This window comes from Brienomyrus brachyistius, chromosome 16, assembly GCF_023856365.1.
Source record: "Brienomyrus brachyistius isolate T26 chromosome 16, BBRACH_0.4, whole genome shotgun sequence".
Classification (NCBI taxonomy): domain Eukaryota; kingdom Metazoa; phylum Chordata; class Actinopteri; order Osteoglossiformes; family Mormyridae; genus Brienomyrus; species Brienomyrus brachyistius.
The window spans coordinates 8,363,257-8,384,197 of record NC_064548.1 but is presented as its reverse complement, the minus strand read 5'-3'; the positions used below and the strand labels follow the sequence as shown (position 1 = coordinate 8,384,197).

The window sequence follows — 20,941 nt, the reverse complement described above, 5'->3', positions numbered from 1 at the left end:
TAGAACATTTAAAAAATATTGCTCTGAAGAAAGTAAAAGATGATTCTTTCTATGAAATTACACAATCGCTATGGCTATTGTAATTGCAATTACTATATTAAAATGTGACTTATCATGGACGACAACAACTGGGGCTGAACAGATGCAGCTGATGGTCGCCGGGTGGTGACTGAGGCAGCGGACTCTGTGCGACACTGCATCCTGCTGAAATGTCATTGTCACATTGACACTATGGTTGGCTGGGGGCCTCGGTTTAGTAAGCGACTGGTCAGCTGCCACCAGGTCGTACCCTTCTGCTCTCCTGTGTGCTGGTGGCAGGAAGGAGCTGAAACATAATATGGCATTTTCACAAAAGCTCCAGGAAGAAACTGCAAGTCTTGCAGGCTGGCTGGCCTCCACAGACACAGAATTAATATAGAGATGCAATGTGAAGGTCATGTGCAACAAAGACTCAGAACTGGCATGGACTGTTTTAGGAGGCTTACTCTGGCCCACCCATTCAGCATACACTGAGCGTTACAAAAAAAACAATGTGTCTGACAGGTATATGTGTGTGTGGTTAGATCCATCAGAGGAAATATGCTGCCTGCTGAGAGGCAAATTGATTTTTCTTTCTTGTTCAGTTGATATTAGGAATGCCTCAAGTCATCGAAAAACTGATAAATAAAAAATACGTAGTTGGGGTACACATTGACAGTAAGCTGGACTGGTCCAAGAACACAGATACTGTTTTCAAGAAAGGGTGAAGCCGGCTTTACCTACTAAGGAGGCTCAGGTCTTTCAATGTTTGTAGGAAAATGCTGACTATGTTCTATCACTCTGTGGTGGAGAGCGCAGTGTTTTTTGCAGCTGTGTGCTGGGGCAATGGGGTGAAGGCAGCTGATGCCAACAGGCTGAACAAGCTGATTAAAAAGGCTGGTTCTGTCCTGGGGGTCAGACTGGAGAACCAGGCGGAGGTGTCTGAGAGGAGAATGCTGAAAAAGCTTCTCAGCATCATGGACAACCCCTCCCACCCCATGCACGCAGCCATGATGGGTCATCAGAGCTCCCACGGCAAAAGACTAATTGCCTCCAAATGCAGAACCGAACGCCACAGGAAATCCTTCTTACCTGTGGCAATAAGACTGTATAACTCTTCCTCATTCTGTAGATGACCTTTTCAGAATTTGTCATTAAGACTCATTTGGATCGTGCAATATTACTAATCTGTTTGTTATCGAATGTTTTATCCATTGTCACATGCTGCTATCGCAATTATTCAAGGCACAAACACTTAGTCACTTTTCATTACACATGCACTAATAATAATCTGTTATTTTATTACGTTTGTTATAGCTTAGTTATAGTTTTTTCTTTTTTTAACTTTTTACAGAGTATGAGTATTTATGAGTATTTATATAGTTACAATACAAGTGTCACGGGAAACGTCGGACGTGCCGGACGGAAGATCGCTCGGGCAGCGCGAGCGCTCAAGAACAGGCAGGCAGACGGATAACGGGGCGAAACGAGGGTTTAATCGAGAAATCCGGGGCAGGGAACACAGGACGGCAACAGACATCAATGACAGACAAGGCAAACAGCTAAGACCAGGACTTAAATAAGACAGGACCAAGCAAAGTAAATGGACAAAGCTGGAGACGATCAGGGAAGCACACGTGGGTAATCAGGGGGCGTGGCACACACGAGGAGCGGACGGAGCGGGCGTCACAACAAGTATCACTCATAGTTATTCTGCACTATTATTTTCTTTACCTTACCTTTATTCCTATTGTTGCACTGAGCATGTAAAGGACAAAAGAATTTCCCTCAGGATAAATAAAGTTTTTACTTATCTTATCTCTATAGCGTGATTTTGCCACGAGCTGAATTATTATGGGACCGGCCCACCTGAATTTTTTTCCATCCGTTCCATGCTATGATTTCTGACTTTGCTGTTGGTAAAAGGAGCTGAGATGTAGCCATGACCATCAGATCAGTTTGTCTCAAATATGCATGTCAGCATCAAAATGCTGTTTCTCACCAATCGCATATATTTTGACCCTCAAGGCCGTAGACAGGACAGCCACTAAAGGAAGTGCTTGGTGTGATGGAGATCACTGCTCACTTGAAGATCCTGCATTATGGAATACACTGTGCAGATAAAGACAGGGTCCTTCGTTGGAGTGGGTACTGTATACAGGGTCTGTGCTCTGCTTTACAGCGTAATGGACATGGGGTCTGTCCTTTGTTGGAGTGGGTACTGTATATGGGGTCTGTGCTCTGCTTTAGAGGGTAATGGACATGGGGTCTGTTCTTTGTTGGAGTGGGTACTGTATACAGGGTCTGTGCTCTGCTTTACAGCGTAATGGACATGGGGTCTGTTCTTTGTTGGAGTGGGTACTGTATACGGGGTCTGTGCTCTGCTTTAGAGCGTAATGGACATGGGGTCTCTCCTTTGTTGGAGTGGGTACTGTATACGGGGTCTGTGCTCTGCTTTAGAGCGTAATGGACATGGGGTCTCTCCTTTGTTGGAGTGGGTACTGTATATGGGGTCTGTGCTCTGCTTTAGAGCGTAATGGACATGGGGTCTCTCCTTTGTTGGAGTGGGTACTGTATACGGGGTCTGTGCTCTGCTTTAGAGTATAATGGACATGGGGTCTGTCCTTCGTTGGAGTGGGTACTGTATACGGGGTCTGTGCTCTGCTTTAGAGTATAATGGACATGGGGTCTCTCCTTTGTTGGAGTGGGTACTGTATATGGGGTCTGTGCTCTGCTTTAGTGTGTAATGGACATGGGGTCTGTCCTTCGTTGGAGTGGGTACTGTATATGGGGTCTGTGCTCTGCTTTAGTGTGTAATGGACATGGGGTCTCTCCTTTGTTGGAGTGGGTACTGTATACAGGGTCTGTGCTCTGCTTTAGAGTATAATGGACATGGGGTCTCTCCTTTGTTGGAGTGGGTACTGTATACAGGGTCTGTGCTCTGCTTTACAGCGTAATGGACATGGGGTCTTTCCTTTGTTGTCTGTGCTCTGCTCCTGCTGGCATTTTCACAAGTATGATGGCCATGTAAGTACCAGCTGTGTGATTGTCTATGTACTTATAGTGGTGGGAACCAGAACACATTCTTTACTGACATGGACTTTCCTTTCAAATTTATTCATAGTGCTCCCAGCATATGAAATATCTCAGGAAAAATACATTAGCAATCTCTCCCCAGTGGTACCAGTAGCACAGGTCCTGGGTGTAACGTTAATTGGTGCTGAGGTGCTGCCTGTCACTCAGCTGCATTCAGGTTCTCATCCCAGAGGTAGTTTGTCTTGTGGGTACAGCAATGCGCTGTAATTAGTGCATGCTCGCTTACCTCTCCTTCCATGTCATTTAACTAGAAACCTCTCCAAAATGCCATGCCATCTATCCAAAACAATAGATAACTAAGCAGTAAATAATAAAATCATGGCACTCTGTTACATTGCCCTATGAGCAGTATATGTCTTTAGAGGATGTATGGATGGATGGATGGTTTGATTGACGTTTGTGTAGATATGCAATGTTAGTAGTTTTGTTGATTTGTACCCCACATCTAGATTATCTAGACAGCTAAACTGTTTGGTTTAATCTCAATTAATATGTACTTTGATAAAAATGAAAAAAAAAAAAAAAACACTTTTATACTCCGTGTGTCCACTTAAGCTCATCAGATAAGTAGGAAGCAGCTTCCATAACTTACTCCTACTGAGCCTGGCAAGGCAGGCATGAGCTGCAAGGAGCCGCACGTCTCTGGTAGCAGTATGGCAAAGCCAGCACGATGCACTATAGACATATCATGCCCTCCTATGTTTTATCGTCATCAACATATAATATAGTTTATGTCATTTGGAAGTTGGCTAGTTTTCCAGGGCATTAGTTTGATAATATCATTAAGAATGGCTGGATAATGTCAAGGAATTGGCAGCCCTTGCAGCTGACTGTGAGGAAGCCATGGCTACCACACGCATGTGGTGCTGATCGCCCCCAACTGGTGCACTGTGGATACCTGGCAGACTGCCACATCCAGGGGTGATGCTAGAAATTTTGGGCCCCATGAAAACATATATTTAGCCCCCAACTGAGACCAATCCATATATTTTCCAAATTCTTTAGGGCCCAGAGGTGAAATTGTCCTTACTTTCCCAACCTTTATGGCTCCCCTGACCACAACACATCATCTTTTAATGTTACTCATATTATGACATGAATAAACACAACATACATGGTATCAAAATTCAAATTAAAATTTTTATTTCTCTGGTGCGATTTGTTTTTAAAATGTTTTATTTAATATTTCTTAATACCAGGAATCCATGATGCGCCTCATGGACATGAACCTCATGCCACCGAAGTTCCTGTACTCCCCAGGCCAGAAGTACCTCATCCTGCCCCTGTAGTGAGGCTGCTCATACATGAGCCAGTGGCCGTCCATCACGTGGCAGGACATGCAGTTGGACCAGCGGTAACGATCCATGAAGGAGTCACAGTCATCCATCATCTCCATCATCTGACCGCCAAAGTTCTCCCTGTCATAGATCCTCATCTTGTACGATCCTCTGTACTGTTTGAAGAACATAGAAACAGAATTCAGTTCACTGCAATTTGCAGAAAGTGATTCATTCTCAATCTGTTATGTACTGGCTAATATGTAACAATAACAGTGTTGAATGCTTTACCATGGGGATCATGCGGCAGGATCTGAACCAGTCACTCATGCCCATGCTCATGTAGTCGGGGTACTCGCCCCTCTTCACAAAGTACTGGTTTCCCATGTAGTTAGAACGGTCATAGAGCATGAAGCAGCCGCTATGCACTCTGCAGGAGTAACAGTGGCTCAAGTAGGAACTGAGGTCACCGCAGTCGCTGCTGCACTCATAGGAGCGACCCCCAAAGTTCCTGTCCTCGTAGAAGGTGATCTGGAAGGAATTAATGAATTCTTTTAACATCCAAAATTCAATTAATTAATTATGAAGCTTAAAATCCATCCATCCATCCATTTTATATACCTGCTTCTCTTATGCGGGGACGTGGGAATATAAACCAAATTTATTTTACATTAATACAGCAAAGTATAAGCTCCAAAATACATTCAGCATTATTATGTAAAGCATTTTTTAAAAGTATAGCATAGATATGAGGCACTGAAACAGGGGTTTCGTATCTGATGACACACTTACCCTGCTCATTGTTGATCGGTGTCTCTCAGTCTCCTGCTGCCACTCGCCACCTCCTGAGATTTATACCTGTCCGACTCCAAGAAACACTCACTCCAGTGTGAAAACTGCTGCCGTGGCAGCAGTTCTGTGCAGTTTTGGATTTGATTGTTTTCTTTAACTGAAACGCATGCATTTCTCTCTGGTGAATTCAATGAGCATTTTCTCTTTTTACATTATCATTGTAATCACACACTACAGCTCATGTGTTTCTGCCATGTATGTAAAGCAGACAGTGTAGGCGTCAGCTCGACAGCTACACAAAATATTACAATATAACTTTTCTCTATTCACTGGTGCAAAATGGGCTTTGGTTTCATTGTGCTGGGTCAGGACTTTCCATTATGAGGTTACAGGCTTTGGATGAGGACAGGTATAAAAGTGGCAGAAGCTGAAGTATGAGGAGAGCAGCGTGAGTTTAGCTATCACCATGAGCAGGGTAAGGAATGTTTTACACAGTATATGAACAATGTTCAACACATTTAAGCTAAATTATCTGTTTTGAAACCACAACGTATTTTTGGAGCTTACATTTTGCTAAGCAGGTGTACAGATCATGCAGTAGCTACTTTATGGCCAGAAATATCTTTAAACAAGACGGTATTTGAAAATTTGTTTTTTTTAAATAAGGTGCTGATATTGATGAATTCCTTTCAGATCACCTTCTACGAGGACAGGAACTTTGGCGGTCGCTCCTATGAGTGCAGCAGCGACTGCGGTGACCTCAGTTCCTACTTGAGCCACTGTTACTCCTGCAGAGTGCATAGCGGCTGCTTCATGCTCTATGACCGTTCTAACTACATGGGGAACCAGTACTTTGTGAAGAGGGGCGAGTACCCCGACTACATGAGCATGGGCATGAGTGACTGGTTCAGATCCTGCCGCATGATCCCCATGGTAAAGTATTTAACACTGTTACTGTTACATATTATCCTGTGCATAACAGATTGATAATGAATCACTTTCTGCAAATTGCAGTGAACTAAATTCTGTTTCTATGTTCTTCAAACAGTACAGAGGATCGTACAGGATGAGGATCTATGACAGGGAGAACTTTGGTGGTCAGATGATGGAGATGATGGATGACTGTGACTCCTTCATGGATCGTTACCGCTGGTCCAACTGCATGTCCTGCCACGTGATGGACGGCCACTGGCTCATGTATGAGCAGCCCCACTACAGGGGCAGGATGAGGTACTTCTGGCCTGGGGAGTACAGGAACTTCGGTGGCATGAGGTTCATGTCCATGAGGCGCATCATGGATTCCTGGTATTAAGACATTGAATTAATGTGAAATTCAGTTTGTAATATGATTCAAAAACTACTTATTAAATAGCATATATGACACAGTCCTAATTGTGACCCTGACTGGCTATGTCTGCTTCCATCAACCTTTCCATTACTACCATAGTCATGACGTTTCCGCCTAAGACAGTTGAGAGATGAGGAATGAAATGGCTCTTCATTGGTCCTCAGAAGGAAATTAGAATTCACTGTTACCAGCAGGGCCAGATTGCCTTGTCTAGGGTGACACCGTCATGACGTCTTCGGTATTGAGTTACATTTCTCCTAAGGCAGTACGGGGCCCTAATGTTTGATGGGGGCCAAGGCTATAGCTTAGAACAGCCTATGCCGTAATCTGCCTGTGGTTATCAATGTTTATATCAGTAGCATGTTTTATAACAGGTAAAGCAGTGCCTCACCAAAAAAAGTGAATATATTACATAAAATATCTTTTTAATGCTAATGTGTCTTCACAACAACTATTTACATCCATCCATCCATTTTCCAAACCGCTTATCCTACTGGGTCACGGGGGGTCCGGAGCCTATCCTGGAAGCAATTGGCACGAGGCAGGGAACAACCCAGGACGGGGGGCCAACCCATAACAGGGCACACTCACACACCAGTCACTCAGGCATGCACACCTATGGGCAATTTAGCAAGTCCAATTAGCCTCAACATGTCTTTGGGCTGTGGGGGGAAACCGGAGTACCCGGAGGAAACCCCACGACGACATGGGGAGAACATGCAAACTCCACACACATGTGACTCAGGCGGAGACTCGAACCTGGGACCCAGAGGTGTAAGGCAACAGTGCTAACCACTGCACCACCATGCCGCCCCCAACTATTTGCATATTAAACCAAAAAATGTGGAGGATCAAAAAATACCTGACAAAGTATTGTGCAAAAGAGCACCACACTTAGGTTCACAAAAGGAACTTCAGTGAAGCAAAACATTTTTTGACTCACTCAGGTAATAGACTTTAATACATATCTCATCATCTTCTTTTTAGTAGTTGACAGGATAGTTTTTAAACCCAGCCAGTGAAGCAATGCCTCTCCAAGTCTCTTCAGTTATGCACATTCTTGCGTGTTCTCAGCACAAAGATGATAGACAAACATTTAACTATCTACAATCATGAATTTAGCCATCCTTCAAAATAAACTCACTTGTTTGCTAGTAATCCTTGATGCTTTGTGGACAAGGCATTGCTCTCCTGTAAGTCAAGGAGCCAAGACATCTACTTAAAAATGATTATTTCTTGTTGAGTGTAGCTAATCGCCTGTATATACTGTAAATGCGAATTTTATTTTTTGTTCCAATATTATTATTGTACAAAAAGAACCTGTCAGTACCATCACGCAATTAAGTCTTTTGGAGTTTGTGAGAATTAGAGTTGTCACTGTAACACTCACACTTAAACACTCGGGGCAATTCACCAAGATCTGTTTATTAGTAGAAGTAAAGTTGTGGTCCAAGGGGTAGGCAAGGTCAAAACCAGAGATCAGTCTGTACCAAGCAGCAAAACAAAGATCGTGATCCAAAAGAGTCATTGATGAGTTGGGAGCAGGAAGCTTAGGAAGCCAGAAGATCAATCCAGACACATGGATGGGAGACATGGGGAAGATCCACGAGGGAGGAACAAGGTTATATCAGACAGAACTGGGAAGGCTTGGGAAGTGGAGTCAGGGAATGTCAGGTGGTACGGAGCTGAAACAAGGACAAAGGGCTGGAACGCTCAGCAATTACATAATCACAAATACCACGCACTGAGTGATTTCAGCCTGAGGTTTAAGTAGTGGAGTGGGCATTCAGTTAGTTGTCCAGAGATGTGTTGATTGATGCTCTGCTTGTAGGTTTGAAAGTCACCGTGTAACAATGCATTATATAATAACATGAAGGATTTTGAAAAGGTTTATTTAATGCAATTTAATTCTTGGGTTGACAAGACCATTTATGGGCCTCAATGAGAGTGAAAACTGACAACAAAAGATAGATTTGCTTTACCATTATGAGGATGTTTCAGCTTTTTGTTGGTGGTAACTCAAACTTATGCACTCCCCATTCAAATGTCATAGTGTTGACAGTGTTGGGGGAATAAATCTTCCTCTGCTGTGGTTCTAGATCAGGGTTCTCCAAATCTGGTTCTGGGGGACCAGAATCCAACACAGTTTATAGGTTTCCCAGCTGAAACACACCTTAATCAGCTAAATAGCAAATGTAGCAGGATTGTGGAGCCATGGTGTAGAACCTACAAACAAATCTTGTCTCTTACAGGTATCTTGAGCATGATCATGAAAATAATAGTAATGATAGTAATATTCTTATTATGCATCCAAGTTCTTCTTAAGACCTACATCTCATCTCAGCCTCCACGTCAACAAGCCTCCACCGCTTGGATCTTCTTAAGACCTACATCTCATCTCAGCCTTCACGTCAACAAGCCACCACCGCTTGGAGTTTCTTAAGACGTACATCCCATCTCAGCCTCCACGTCAACAAGCCACCACCTCTTGGAGCTTCTTAAGACCTACATCTCATCTCAGCCTTCACGTCAACAAGCCACCACCGCTTGGAGCTTCTTAAGACATACATCCCATCTCAGCCTCCACGTCAACAAGCCACCACAGCTTGGAGCTTCTTAAGACCTACATCCCATCTCAGCCTCCACGTCAACAAGCCACCACCGCTTGGAGCTTCTTAAGACCTACATCTCATCTCAGCCTTCACGTCAACAAGCCACCACCACTTGGAGCTTCTTAAGACCTACATTCCATCACAGCCTCCACGTCAACAAGCCATCACTGCTTGGATCTTCTTAAGACCTACATCCCATCTTAGCCTTCATGTCAACAAGCCATCACCGCTTGGAACTTCTTAAGACCTACATCCCATCTCAGCCTTCACGTCAACAAGCCACCACCGCTTGGAGCTTCTTAAGACCTACATCCCATCTCAGCTTCCACGTCAACAAGCCACCACCGCTTGGAGCTTCTTCAGACCTACATCCCATCTCAGCCTCCACGTGAACAAGCCACCACCACTTGGAGCTTCTTAAGACCTACATCCCATCTCAGCCTCCACCTCAACAAGCCACCACCACTTGGAGCTTCTTAAGACCTACATTCCATCTCAGCCTCCACGTCAACAAGCCACCACCTCTTGGAGATTCTTCTGCCTTGTGAGAAGTGTCTCTCCAGATGATTCTCACGTGTGGACCACATCCGGTCATAAAATTCCTTCTCCACCGCAAGACCTATATTTTCCCAGAATTCCACTACCAATCTGATGTTTCTCTGTGTTCTCTGAATGTTATTAATGTGGCACTTCTAGCCATTGAATTGTCTTTTTAAATTCTTGCTTTTGTGAGAAGTGGAGGAGGCGGGGTCAGAAGAATAGATGACCCCATTTGACTATGGCACCCTGGGAACTCCCACCCGAGGACCTACCCACCATTAGCTTAACCTGCCAGGACATCAGTTCAGTTATCAAGAGAAAGGCAGACTTGTGTCTCCAAGTACCAAAATACAATTTATTAACACAATATGGTGGTCTAAATACAATCAACAATTATACAAATATAAAAGACAATTAGCCCTGCAAACATTTCCCCCAGGTACCAGTAACATTAACCTTATCTTGTATCCCAGACCACAAATTCCTAAAGCATTTAATTAAGGTCAGCGGTATACCTTAGCTAATCTTACCAAGAGCTTATGGAGACCTTGCCTGTCTGGGTTTCTCTGGAGGAAGCAGATGTCATTAACCTTTCTAGCACTAATCTGAGGTAGTTTCAATGTTTTCAAGCATTTAACTGCAATGATTACTGACTTTCCTCTGCCAAGTCAAAAGACACAATGGTTTGGTTTGTAAAACCTGTAGTATTTGCAGTCTTAGTCTTGATTTGGCAAAAGCAGCCTGGAAGTGCAGCAAATGAAAGAGGTTTTCATCTCATTTGTACACTTCATTTTTTTAAATGTGTCTACAGTATTATTAAAAGCTTAACAGAACTGGTTCTTTCTAAATCCGTATTTCCATTACCTACAGGCAAAAGAGTATTGTACTGTGGTCTTCAAACTATTTTTATTGGTTTCGTTATGATTTACAAATGTGCGTGGGAAATTACTATGAATGACACTATAGACAATACAGTCAATCTATTTGTTAGTTTCACAAACTGATGAAACACAATTGGACTGCAGTTAGCATGTTTGCATTTTATAAAATAGAATGCCAAAATACTCCTTTCAGAATCTTGTTTGTGTACACTGTACAGTTTTAAATTTGTGTAGACCATGTTTACTTATTTTCACTGGGTGTCTTACATCATACTATGTTGTTCAATGTCTGCACTTTACAAACATTGCTGCTGTATGTACAAGAATTGCCACGTGGGATCAATACAATTTAACTTATCTTAAAAATGTCAAGGGTCATCTTTGACATGTTGTTTGCAGTATATGACCCTTTGTTATAATCAATAAACAAAACCAAAATACATATTCTGTTGCAAATTAAAACATCATTTATTCAATTTTGTGCATTAGTAGGTTAATGACAGGTTAATTAATGTCATATCTACATATATTTCTTAATACCAGGAATCCATGATGCGCCTCATGGACATGAACCTCATGCCACCGAAGTTCCTGTACTCCCCAGGCCAGAAGTACCTCATCCTGCCTCTGTAGTGGGGCTGCTCATACATGAGCCAGTGGCCGTCCATCACATGGCAGGACATGCAGTTGGACCAGCGGTAACGATCCATGAAGGAGTCACAGTCATCCATCATCTCCATCATCTGACCACCAAAGTTCTCCCTGTCATAGATCCTCATCCTGTACGATCCTCTGTACTGTTTGAAGAACATAGAAACAGAATTCAGAAAGTTTCAGAAATTTCAATTTTCAGAAAGTGATTCATTCTCAATCTGTTATGTACTGGCTAATATGTACCAATAACAGTGTTAAATGCTTTACCATGGGGATCATGCGGCAGGATCTGAACCAGTCACTCATGCCCATGCTCATGCAGTCGGGGTACTCGCCCCTCTTCACAAAGTACTGGTTCCCCATGTAGTTAGAACGGTCATAGAGCATGAAGCAGCCGCTATGCACTCTGCAGGAGTAACAGTGGCTCAAGTAGGAACTGAGGTCACCGCAGTCGCTGCTGCATTCATAGGATCGACCCCCAAAGTTCCTGTCCTCGTAGAAGGTGATCTGGAAGGAATTCATGAATTCTTTTAACATCCAAAATTCAATAAATTAATTATAAAGCTTAAAATCCATCCATCCATCCATTTTCTATACCTGCTTCTCTTATGCGGGGTCATGGGAGTATAAACCAAATTTATTTTACATTAATACAGCAAAGTATAAGCTCCAAAATACATTCAGCATTATTATGTAAAGCATTTTTTAAAAGTATAGCATAGATATGAGGCACTGAAACAGGGGTTTCGTATCTGATGACACACTTACCCTGCTCATTGTTGATCGGTGTCTCTCAGTCTCCTGCTGCCACTCGGCACCTCCTGAGATTTATACCTGTCCGACTCCAAGAATCACTCACTCGAGTGTGAAAACCCCTGACGTGGCAGCAGTTCTGTGCGGTTTTGGATTTGATTGTTTTCTTTAACTGAAACACATGCATTTCTCTCTGGTGAATTCAATGAGCATTTTTTCTTTTTACATTATCATTGTACTCACACATTACAGCTCATGTGTTTCTGCCATGTATGTAAAGCCGACAGTGTAGGCGTCAGCTCGACAGCTACACACATTGTCACATGGTAACCCTTGCTATTCACTGGTGCAAAATGGGCTTTGGTTTCATTGTGCTGGGTCAGGACTTTCCATTATGAGGTTACAGGCTTTGGATGAGGACAGGTATAAAAGTGGCAGAAGCTGAAGTATGAGGAGAGCAGCGTGAGTCTAGCTATCACCATGAGCAGGGTAAGGAATGTTTTATACAGTATATGAACAATGTTCAACACAATTAAGCTAAATTAGCTGTTTTGAAACCACAACGTATTTTTGGAGCTTGCATTTTGCTAAGCAGGTGTACAAATCATGCAGAAGTTACTTTATGGACAGAAATATCTTTAAACAAGACGGTATTTGAAAATTTAGGTTTTTTAAATAAGGTGCTGATATTGATGAATTCCTTTCAGATCACCTTCTACGAGGACAGGAACTTTGGGGGTCGCTCCTATGAGTGCAGCAGCGACTGCGGTGACCTCAGTTCCTACTTGAGCCACTGTTACTCCTGCAGAGTGCATAGCGGCTGCTTCATGCTCTATGACCGTTCTAACTACATGGGGAACCAGTACTTTGTAAAGAGGGGCGAGTACCCCGACTACATGAGCATGGGCATGAGTGACTGGTTCAGATCCTGCCGCATGATCCCCATGGTAAAGTATTTAACACTGTTACTGTTACATATTATCCTGTGCATAACAGATTGATAATGAATCACTTTCTGCAAATTGCAGTGAACTGAATACTGTTTCTATGTTCTTCAAACAGTACAGAGGATCGTACAGGATGAGGATCTATGACAGGGAGAACTTTGGCGGTCAGATGATGGAGATGATGGATGACTGTGACTCCTTCATGGATCGTTACCGCTGGTCCAACTGCATGTCCTGCCACGTGATGGACGGCCACTGGCTCATGTATGAGCAGCCCCACTACAGGGGCAGGATGAGGTACTTCTGGCCTGGGGAGTACAGGAACTTCGGTGGCATGAGGTTCATGTCCATGAGGCGCATCATGGATTCCTGGTATTAGAACGAAAATTATGAGAATTACAAATTAAAGACAGTGGTATAGGAAGACAAAAGGCAATAAAAATATCAATACAATATGATTCTGCAGACTTTTCGTGTTCTCATTGTACTTTACAAGCTACGACAAAGATGCTACTGAGGGAATCGAGTTTGTTACAGTAACCTGATGTTGAGGTTTTTGTTCATAATGATATTTATGTCCCCCACAATATACAGTGGATATAAAATGTACACACCCCCTATTAAAATGCCAGGTTTTTGTGATGTAAAATAATGATACCATCATTTCAAAACTTTTCACACCTTTAATCTGACCTATAACCTGTACATTGTGGCCACTGTCCTCCAATGAATTTCATGTCAAAGCCAAGAAACAGGATATGTGGTCATATCTCAGCAACACTTTAATGTATAGTATCTAAACCAAATTTGGTAGAAAAACTTTGGATCCCATTTTCAGGAAGGCCAACAAGAAAATTGTGTCATTTAAGCACTAAGGGCCACAGAAATGCATTTTGGTTAAGAACTGTTGCCCGGTTTGCCAAAGAAAAATATTTTTTATGTTGTCTAATATCATGAGAGGTACCAAGGCTGAAGAATAGCAAATTGTCAAGATATTCTAATGTTAGTGGTCGCCATATTGGGTCATATTGAAAGGTGTAACATTTTGCACTGGCCACTAGTTTTGTCCAGTCTTCATCAAGTTTAGCAAAGATGATATTCAGACTAATCCTCAAAAAGGCTATCAGAGGGATCTTTGATTTTTCAAACCTTTTGTCTGTCATTGACATAAATTTGGCGCTGAAGCCGTCAAATTGGATGTGTCACCATATCTCTGCAATGCTTTGATATTTTCACAGCAATCTTGGCATTTGGACTCACAGCCACTTCCTGAGGATGCATACAAAATTCTGTGTCATTTGGCTACTGGAGGGGGTGCTGCAACAAGCTGAAAATCATGTTTTTTCTAGTATATTTTGATGTATTCGCCTTATAAAAGTGGCTGTTATGTCTGGAGATTGTGAGCATCTGTCTCTACCGGTCCTCTCATGTCCCTGATTTGCCAGTAGATGTCGCTGGCCATCCCATATGTTCCTAATGATTCCCTGCCTTGTGCCTCAATTACTCACATCTGTCTCTCATTTGTAGCACATTTCTTGTGTAAATAGGTGCCGGCCCATGCCCTGTTATCTCGTTAGTCATTATTAGTGTTTGTTACTGTACCCTACATTTATAGTAATAATAATACAAATAGAAATGATGATAATAATAATTACTACAACACTAGACACAGGAAGGGATAACCATGAACACGGATTCAATAACAAAGACCTATCCTGAAAATACAAAAACAAAACAACAAAGGGAAACAAGACTAATAACGAAACACTCCAATATAGCCTTAACCGATGACAGTAGGGAATCATGGTTATTCAGCCATATGCTTAGCCCATTCATCCACAATGTAGGCCAGGAAGCAGAGAAACACACTAGGAACTGTCAAAAGTGCTGAATACAGAAATACTGGGCTGGCCAGAGACACCTGCTTGCCAAACAGGGAAACAACAGACAAAATGGGACAAGACTGGAACTGATCCTGTCCTGTGCTGCTCATCCGAGCCTCTCATGTGCCACACCCCCTCATCTACCTCGTGTGGAATCCCCGTGTTACCAGCTGTTTCTCCTTGTGGTTCCTTAATCTGATCTATTTAAGTCTATGTTAGAATATGCTTCCCGAATCCGGTCATTGACATCAGTCGTTGTGTATGTATTTCAACGTGTGACTTTGATTAAACCCCGAGTTCTCCCAACACTTTGAGTCCTGCCTATGCTTCCCTGCGGTCCGTGCCCCGACGGTGACTCGTGACACAATGACCGGACTCCAGAAAAGGACACCTCCCCTCATTGAGGAGGAGTACCTCGCCTTGGTGGGTGAGGTTATTTATTGGCTCGGCCAGTCAGAGGTAAAAGTGGACCCTGCAGCTCGAGCCAGCTCAAGTCCTACCTTTGCTTCACCAGTCAGTGTCCTGACGGTGACTCATGACAGATTCTGACACAATAAGTGCATGATAGAGAGCTTCTCTAAATGGCTAGTGTAAGATCTTGTTGCTATCCACTGAAAAACATGTATCTCCAAAACTCCATTATTTCAGGAGCATAAAGACCACATTTTCCCAGAAACTACTTTACAAACTAAACCTAACACAACAAAATGAGAGACCCCCAAATAAAAGACTTAACACAGCTGTCAGTAAACAGTTAAATGTTTTAAATGGACATCTGTGGATTTTTGTCAGTGTCAACAATATACAAAGTAACTTTGCTGTATATTCATAATTAAAGATGTCATTTAGCTAGCAATCAATGTTAAGATGTTAAAATTGGCAAATATACAAATATAAAGACTCATTAAATTTATGGCTTCATAAAATATCTTTTCATTGGTTCATGTCAAATGATACCAGTAGACAGAAAAAATGTGCATATTCCATTTATAGTAAAAAGTCACAAGCAAGATTACTGAACGAACAAATGCACCAATTTTGTTTGTTGCTGGTGATGTACTGTGTCATGACAGAAATTCGGTCAAGTTCTTTGTTCAGTATTCCCCATAGATTTTTTGTACTAAGGATACAATGCAGGCATGTACCTTTCTGCAACTGTACACAGTGCCATTTAATGCTCACACAGTAACACGAATGGGCTTCTGTGTCCTGTTGCTGGATCAGGGATTTAGACAATAGGGCCATAGATTCAGGACAGATATAAAAGCAGCCAGAGAACGAGTGTCCAGCAGATCTAACGGAGGACAAGCATCACTGAGATCATGAGCAGGGTAAGTGACCAAAATATGCATGTGTGCCAACTGTCCAAGCTGAACTAAAACTTTATATCTGCTGTAATCTTCAGGTTTCAGAATGAATATTTCTAAGCTATAAGTCAGTAGTATACCTCAGAAAGAAGTTTGCTCGCACAGATTAACTCTTGCTTCCAAGTTTATGAAAAGTTGCAACAATCTGTTTTCAGATCACCTTCTACGAGGACAGGAACTTTGGGGGTCGCTCCTATGAGTGCAGCAGCGACTGCGGTGACCTCAGTTCCTACTTGAGCCACTGTTACTCCTGCAGAGTGCATAGCGGCTGCTTCATGCTCTATGACCGTTCTAACTACATGGGGAACCAGTACTTTGTGAAGAGGGGCGAGTACCCTGACTACATGAGCATGGGCATGAGTGACTGGTTCAGATCCTGCCGCATGATCCCCATGGTAAAGTATTTAACACTGTTACTGTTACATATTATCCTGTGCATAACAGATTGAGAATGAATCACTTTCTGCAAATTGCAGTGAACTGAATTCTGTTTCTATGTTCTTCAAACAGTACAGAGGATCGTACAGGATGAGGATCTATGACAGGGAGAACTTTGGTGGTCAGATGATGGAGATGATGGATGACTGTGACTCCTTCATGGATCGTTACCGCTGGTCCAACTGCATGTCCTGCCACGTGATGGACGGCCACTGGCTCATGTATGAGCAGCCCCACTACAGGGGCAGGATGAGGTACTTCTGGCCTGGGGAGTACAGGAACTTCGGTGGCATGAGGTTCATGTCCATGAGGCGCATCATGGATTCCTGGTATTAAGACATTGAATTAATGTGAAATTCAGTTTGTAATATGATTCAAAAGCTACTTATTAAATAGCATATATGACAGTCCTAATTGTGACCCTGACTGGCTATGTCTGCTTCCATCAACCTTTCCATTACTACCATAGTCATGACGTTTCCGCCTAAGACAGTTGAGAGATGAGGAATGAAATGGCTCTTCATTGGTCCTCAGAAGGAAATTAGAATTCACTGTTACCAGCAGGGCCAGATTACCTTGTCTAGGGTGACACCGTTATGACGTCTTCGGTATTGAGTTATATTTCTCCTAAGGCAGTATGGGGCCCTAATGTTTGCTGGGGGCCAAGGATATAACTTAGAACAGCCTATGCCGTAATCTGCCTGTGGTTATCAATGTTTATATCAGTAGCATGTTTTATAACAGGTAAAGCAGTGCCTCACCAAAAAAAGTGAATATATTACATAAAATATCTTTTTAATGCTAATGTGTCTTCACAACAACTATTTACATCCATCCATCCATTTTCCAAACCGCTTATCCTACTGGGTCACGGGGGGTCCGGAGCCTATCCTGGAAGCAATTGGCACGAGGCAGGGAACAACCCAGGACGGGGGGCCAACCCATCACAGGGCACACTCACACACCAGTCACTCAGGCATGCACACCTATGGGCAATTTAGCAAGTCCAATTAGCCTCAACATGTCTTTGGGCTGTGGGGGGAAACCGGAGTACCCGGAGGAAACCCCACGACGCCATGGGGAGAACATGCAAACTCCACACACATGTGACTCAGGCAGAGACTCGAACCTGGGACCCAGAGGTGTAAGGCAACAGTGCTAACCACTGCACCACCATGCCGCCCCCAACTATTTGCCTGTTAAACCAAAAAATGTGGAGGTTCAAAAAATATCTGACAAAGTATTGTGCAACAGAGCATCACACTTAGGTTCACAAAAGGAACTTCAGTGAAGCAAAACATTTTTTGACTCACTCAGGTAATAGACTTTAATACATATCTCATCATCTTCTTTTTAGTAGTTGACAGGATAGTTTTTAAACCCAGCCAGTGAAGCAATGCCTCTCCAAGTCTGTTCAGTTATGCACATTCTTGCGTGTTCTCAGCACAAAGATGATAGACAAACATTTAACTATCTACAATCATGAATTTAGCCATCCTTCAAAATCAACTCACTTGTTTGCTAGTAATCCTTGATGCTTTGTGGACAAGGCATTGCTCCCCTGTAAGTCAAGGAGCCAAGACATCTACTTAAAAATTATTATTTCTTGTTGAGTGTAGCTAATCGCCTGTATATACTGTAAATACGAATTTTATTTTTTGTTCCAATTTTATTATTGTACAAAAAGAACCTGTCAGTGCCATCATGCAATTAAGTCTTTTGGAGTTTGTGAGAATTAGAGTTGTCACTGTAACACTCACACTTAAACACTCGGGGCAATTCACCAAGATCTGTTTATTAGTAGAAGTAAAGTTGTGGTCCAAGGGGTAGGCAAGGTCAAAACCAGAGATCAGTCTGTACCAAGCAGCAAAACAAAGATCGTGATCCAAAAGAGTCATTGATGAGTTGGGAGCAGGAAGCTTAGGAAGCCAGAAGATCAATCCAGACACATGGATGGGAGACATGGGGAAGATCCACGAGGGAGGAACAAGGTTATGTCAGACAGAACTGGGAAGGCTTGGGAAGTGGAGTCAGGGAATGTCAGGTGGTACGGAGCTGAAACAAGGACAAAGGGCTGGAACGCTCAGCAATTACATAATCACAAATACCACGCACTGAGTGATTTCAGCCTGAGGTTTAAGTAGTGGAGTGGGCATTCAGTTAGTTGTCCAGAGATGTGTTGATTGATGCTCTGCTTGTAGGTTTGAAAGTCACCGTGTAACATTGCATTATTTAATAACATGAAGGATTTTGAAAAGGTTTATTTAATGCAATTTAATTCTTGGGTTGACAAGACCTGGCATTTATGGGCCTCAATGAGAGTGAAAATTGACAACAAAAGATAGATTTTCTTTACTATTATGAGGATGTTTCAGCTTTTTGTTGGTGGTAACTCAAACTTATGCACTCCCCATTCAAATGTCATAGTGTTGACAGTGTTGGGGGAATAAATCTTCCTCTGCTGTGGTTCTAAATGAGGGTTCTCCAACTCTGGTTCTGGGGGACCAGAATCCAACACAGTTTATAGGTTTCCCAGCTGAAACACACCTTAATCAGCTAAATAGCAAATGTAGCAGGATTGTGGAGCCATGGTGTAGAACCTACAAAAAAATCTTGTCTCTTACAGGTATCTTGAGCATGATCATGAAAATAATAGTAATGATAGTAATATTCTTATTATGCATCCAAGTTCTTGGAGATTCTTAAGACCTACATCTCATCTCAGCCTCCATGTCAACAAGCCACTACAGCTTGGAGCTTCTTAAGACCTACATTCCATCTCAGCCTTCACGTCAACAAGCCACCACCGCTTGGAGCTTCTTAAGACCTACATCCCATCTCAGCCTCCACGTCAACAAGCCACCACATCTTGGAGCTTCTTAAGACCTACATCCCATCTCAGCCTCCACGTCAACAAGCCACCACCGCTTGGAGCTTCTTAAGACCTACATTCCATCACAGCCTCCACGTCAACAAGCCATCACCGCTTGGAACTTCTTAAGACCTACATCCCATCTCAGCCTCCACATCAACAAGCCACCACCGCTTGGAGCTTCTTAAGACCTACATTCCATCACAGCCTCCACGTCAACAAGCCATCACCGCTTGGAACTTCTTAAGACCTACATCCCATCTCAGCTTCCACGTCAACAAGCCATCACCGCTTGGAACTTCTTAAGACCTACATCCCATCTCAGCTTCCACGTCAACAAGCCACCACCGCTTGGAGCTTCTTAAGACCTACATCCCATCTCAGCCTCCACGTCAACAAGCCACCACCGCTTGGAGCTTCTTAAGACCTACATTCCATCTCAGCCTCCACCTCAACAAGCCACCACCACTTGGAGCTTCTTAAGACCTACATTCCATCTCAGCCTCCACGTCAACAAGCCACCACCTCTGGGAGATTCTTCTGCCTTGTGAGAAGTGTCTCTCCAGATGATTCTCACATGTGGACCACATCCGGTCATCAAATTCCTTCTCCACCGTAAGACCTATATTTTCCCAGAATTCCACTACCAATCTGATGTTTCTCTGTGTTCTCTGAATATTATTAATGTGGCACTTCTAGCCATTGAATTGTCTTTTTAAATTCTTGCTTTTGTGACAAGTGGAGGAGGCGGGGTCAGAAGAATAGATGACCCCATTTGACTATGGCACCCTGGGAACTCCCACCCGAGGACCTACCCACCATTAGCTTAACCTGCCAGGGCATCAGTTCAGTTACCAAGAGAAAGGCAGACTTGTGTCTCCAAGTACCAAAACACAATTTATTAACACAATATAGTAGTCTACAGACAGCCAACAATTATACAAATATAAAAGACAATTAGCCCTGCAAACATTTCCCCCAGGTACCAGTAACATTAACCTTATCTTGTATCCCAGACCACAAATTCCTAAAGCATTTAAGGTCAGCGGTATACCTTAGCTAATCTTACCAAGAGCTTATGGAGACCTTGCCTGTCTGGGTTACTCTGGAGGAAGCAGATGTCATTAACCTTTCTAGCACTAATCTGAGGTAGTTTCAATGTTTTCAAGCATTTAACTGCAATGATTACTGCCTTTCCTCTGCCAAGTCAAAAGACACAATGGTTTGGTTTGTAAAACCTGTAGTATTTGCAGTCTTAGTCTTGATTTGGCAAAAGCAGCCTGGAAGTGCAGCAAATGAAAGAGGTTTTCATCTCATTTGTACACTTCATTTTTTTAAATGTGTCTACAGTATTATTAAAAGCTTAACAGAGCTGGTTCTTTCTAAATCCGTATTTCCATTACCTACAGGCAAAAGAGTATTGTACTGTGGTCTTCAAACTATTTTTATTGGTTTCGTTATGA

At 42.7% G+C, this 20,941-nt stretch overlaps 3 protein-coding genes across 5 annotated transcripts; 1 reads left to right on the top strand and 2 right to left on the bottom strand.

Moving 5' to 3' along the window:
- Positions 1-4,303: 4,303 nt before the first annotated feature.
- On the bottom strand, positions 4,304-4,952 carry LOC125709552 (gamma-crystallin M2-like). Its single transcript, XM_048978129.1, has 2 exons — positions 4,683-4,952; positions 4,304-4,567 (listed from the first exon to the last, which is right to left on the bottom strand). The coding sequence occupies exons 1-2, from the start codon at positions 4,950-4,952 to the stop codon at positions 4,304-4,306; spliced, it is 534 nt and encodes a 177-aa protein (XP_048834086.1).
- A 909-nt stretch (positions 4,953-5,861) lies between these two features.
- Positions 5,862-19,486, top strand: LOC125709547 (gamma-crystallin M2-like). 3 transcript variants are annotated; one of them, XM_048978122.1, is made up of 4 exons: positions 15,996-16,132; positions 16,324-16,563; positions 16,679-16,935; positions 19,332-19,486. In XM_048978122.1, the coding sequence occupies exons 1-4, from the start codon at positions 16,124-16,126 to the stop codon at positions 19,369-19,371; spliced, it is 546 nt and encodes a 181-aa protein (XP_048834079.1). In that variant the 5' UTR covers positions 15,996-16,123; the 3' UTR covers positions 19,372-19,486. The 3 variants fall into 3 exon arrangements, with proteins under 3 accessions (XP_048834078.1, XP_048834077.1, XP_048834079.1); XM_048978121.1 differs by lacking the exons at positions 15,996-16,132; positions 16,324-16,563; positions 16,679-16,935 and adding exons at positions 5,862-6,116; positions 6,232-6,488; XM_048978120.1 differs by lacking the exons at positions 15,996-16,132; positions 16,324-16,563; positions 16,679-16,935 and adding exons at positions 12,664-12,918; positions 13,034-13,290.
- LOC125709548 (gamma-crystallin M2-like) lies at positions 11,098-11,755 on the bottom strand. The gene is made up of 2 exons (XM_048978123.1): positions 11,486-11,755; positions 11,098-11,361 (listed from the first exon to the last, which is right to left on the bottom strand). Exons 1-2 carry the CDS (start codon positions 11,753-11,755, stop codon positions 11,098-11,100), a joined length of 534 nt encoding a protein of 177 aa, XP_048834080.1.
- Positions 19,487-20,941: the final 1,455 nt, after the last annotated feature.

What these genes read in the sequence shown, in the direction of transcription:
- LOC125709547 (XM_048978121.1), top strand. Translation starts at nt 5,862, where the DNA reads ATGAATTCCTTTCAGATCACCTTCTACGAGGACAGGAACTTTGGCGGT. An exon ending in CCTGCCGCATGATCCCCATG is followed by an intron (nt 6,117 to 6,231) that starts GTAAAGTATTTA and finishes TTCTTCAAACAG; the next exon opens with TACAGAGGATCGTACAGGAT. An exon ending in AGGCGCATCATGGATTCCTG is followed by an intron (nt 6,489 to 19,331) that starts GTATTAAGACAT and finishes ATCTCATCTCAG; the next exon opens with CCTCCATGTCAACAAGCCAC.
- LOC125709552 (XM_048978129.1), bottom strand. Translation starts at nt 4,952, where the DNA reads ATGTTAAAAGAATTCATTAATTCCTTCCAGATCACCTTCTACGAGGAC. An exon ending in CCTGCCGCATGATCCCCATG is followed by an intron (nt 4,568 to 4,682) that starts GTAAAGCATTCA and finishes TTCTTCAAACAG; the next exon opens with TACAGAGGATCGTACAAGAT.
- LOC125709548 (XM_048978123.1), bottom strand. Translation starts at nt 11,755, where the DNA reads ATGTTAAAAGAATTCATGAATTCCTTCCAGATCACCTTCTACGAGGAC. An exon ending in CCTGCCGCATGATCCCCATG is followed by an intron (nt 11,362 to 11,485) that starts GTAAAGCATTTA and finishes TTCTTCAAACAG; the next exon opens with TACAGAGGATCGTACAGGAT.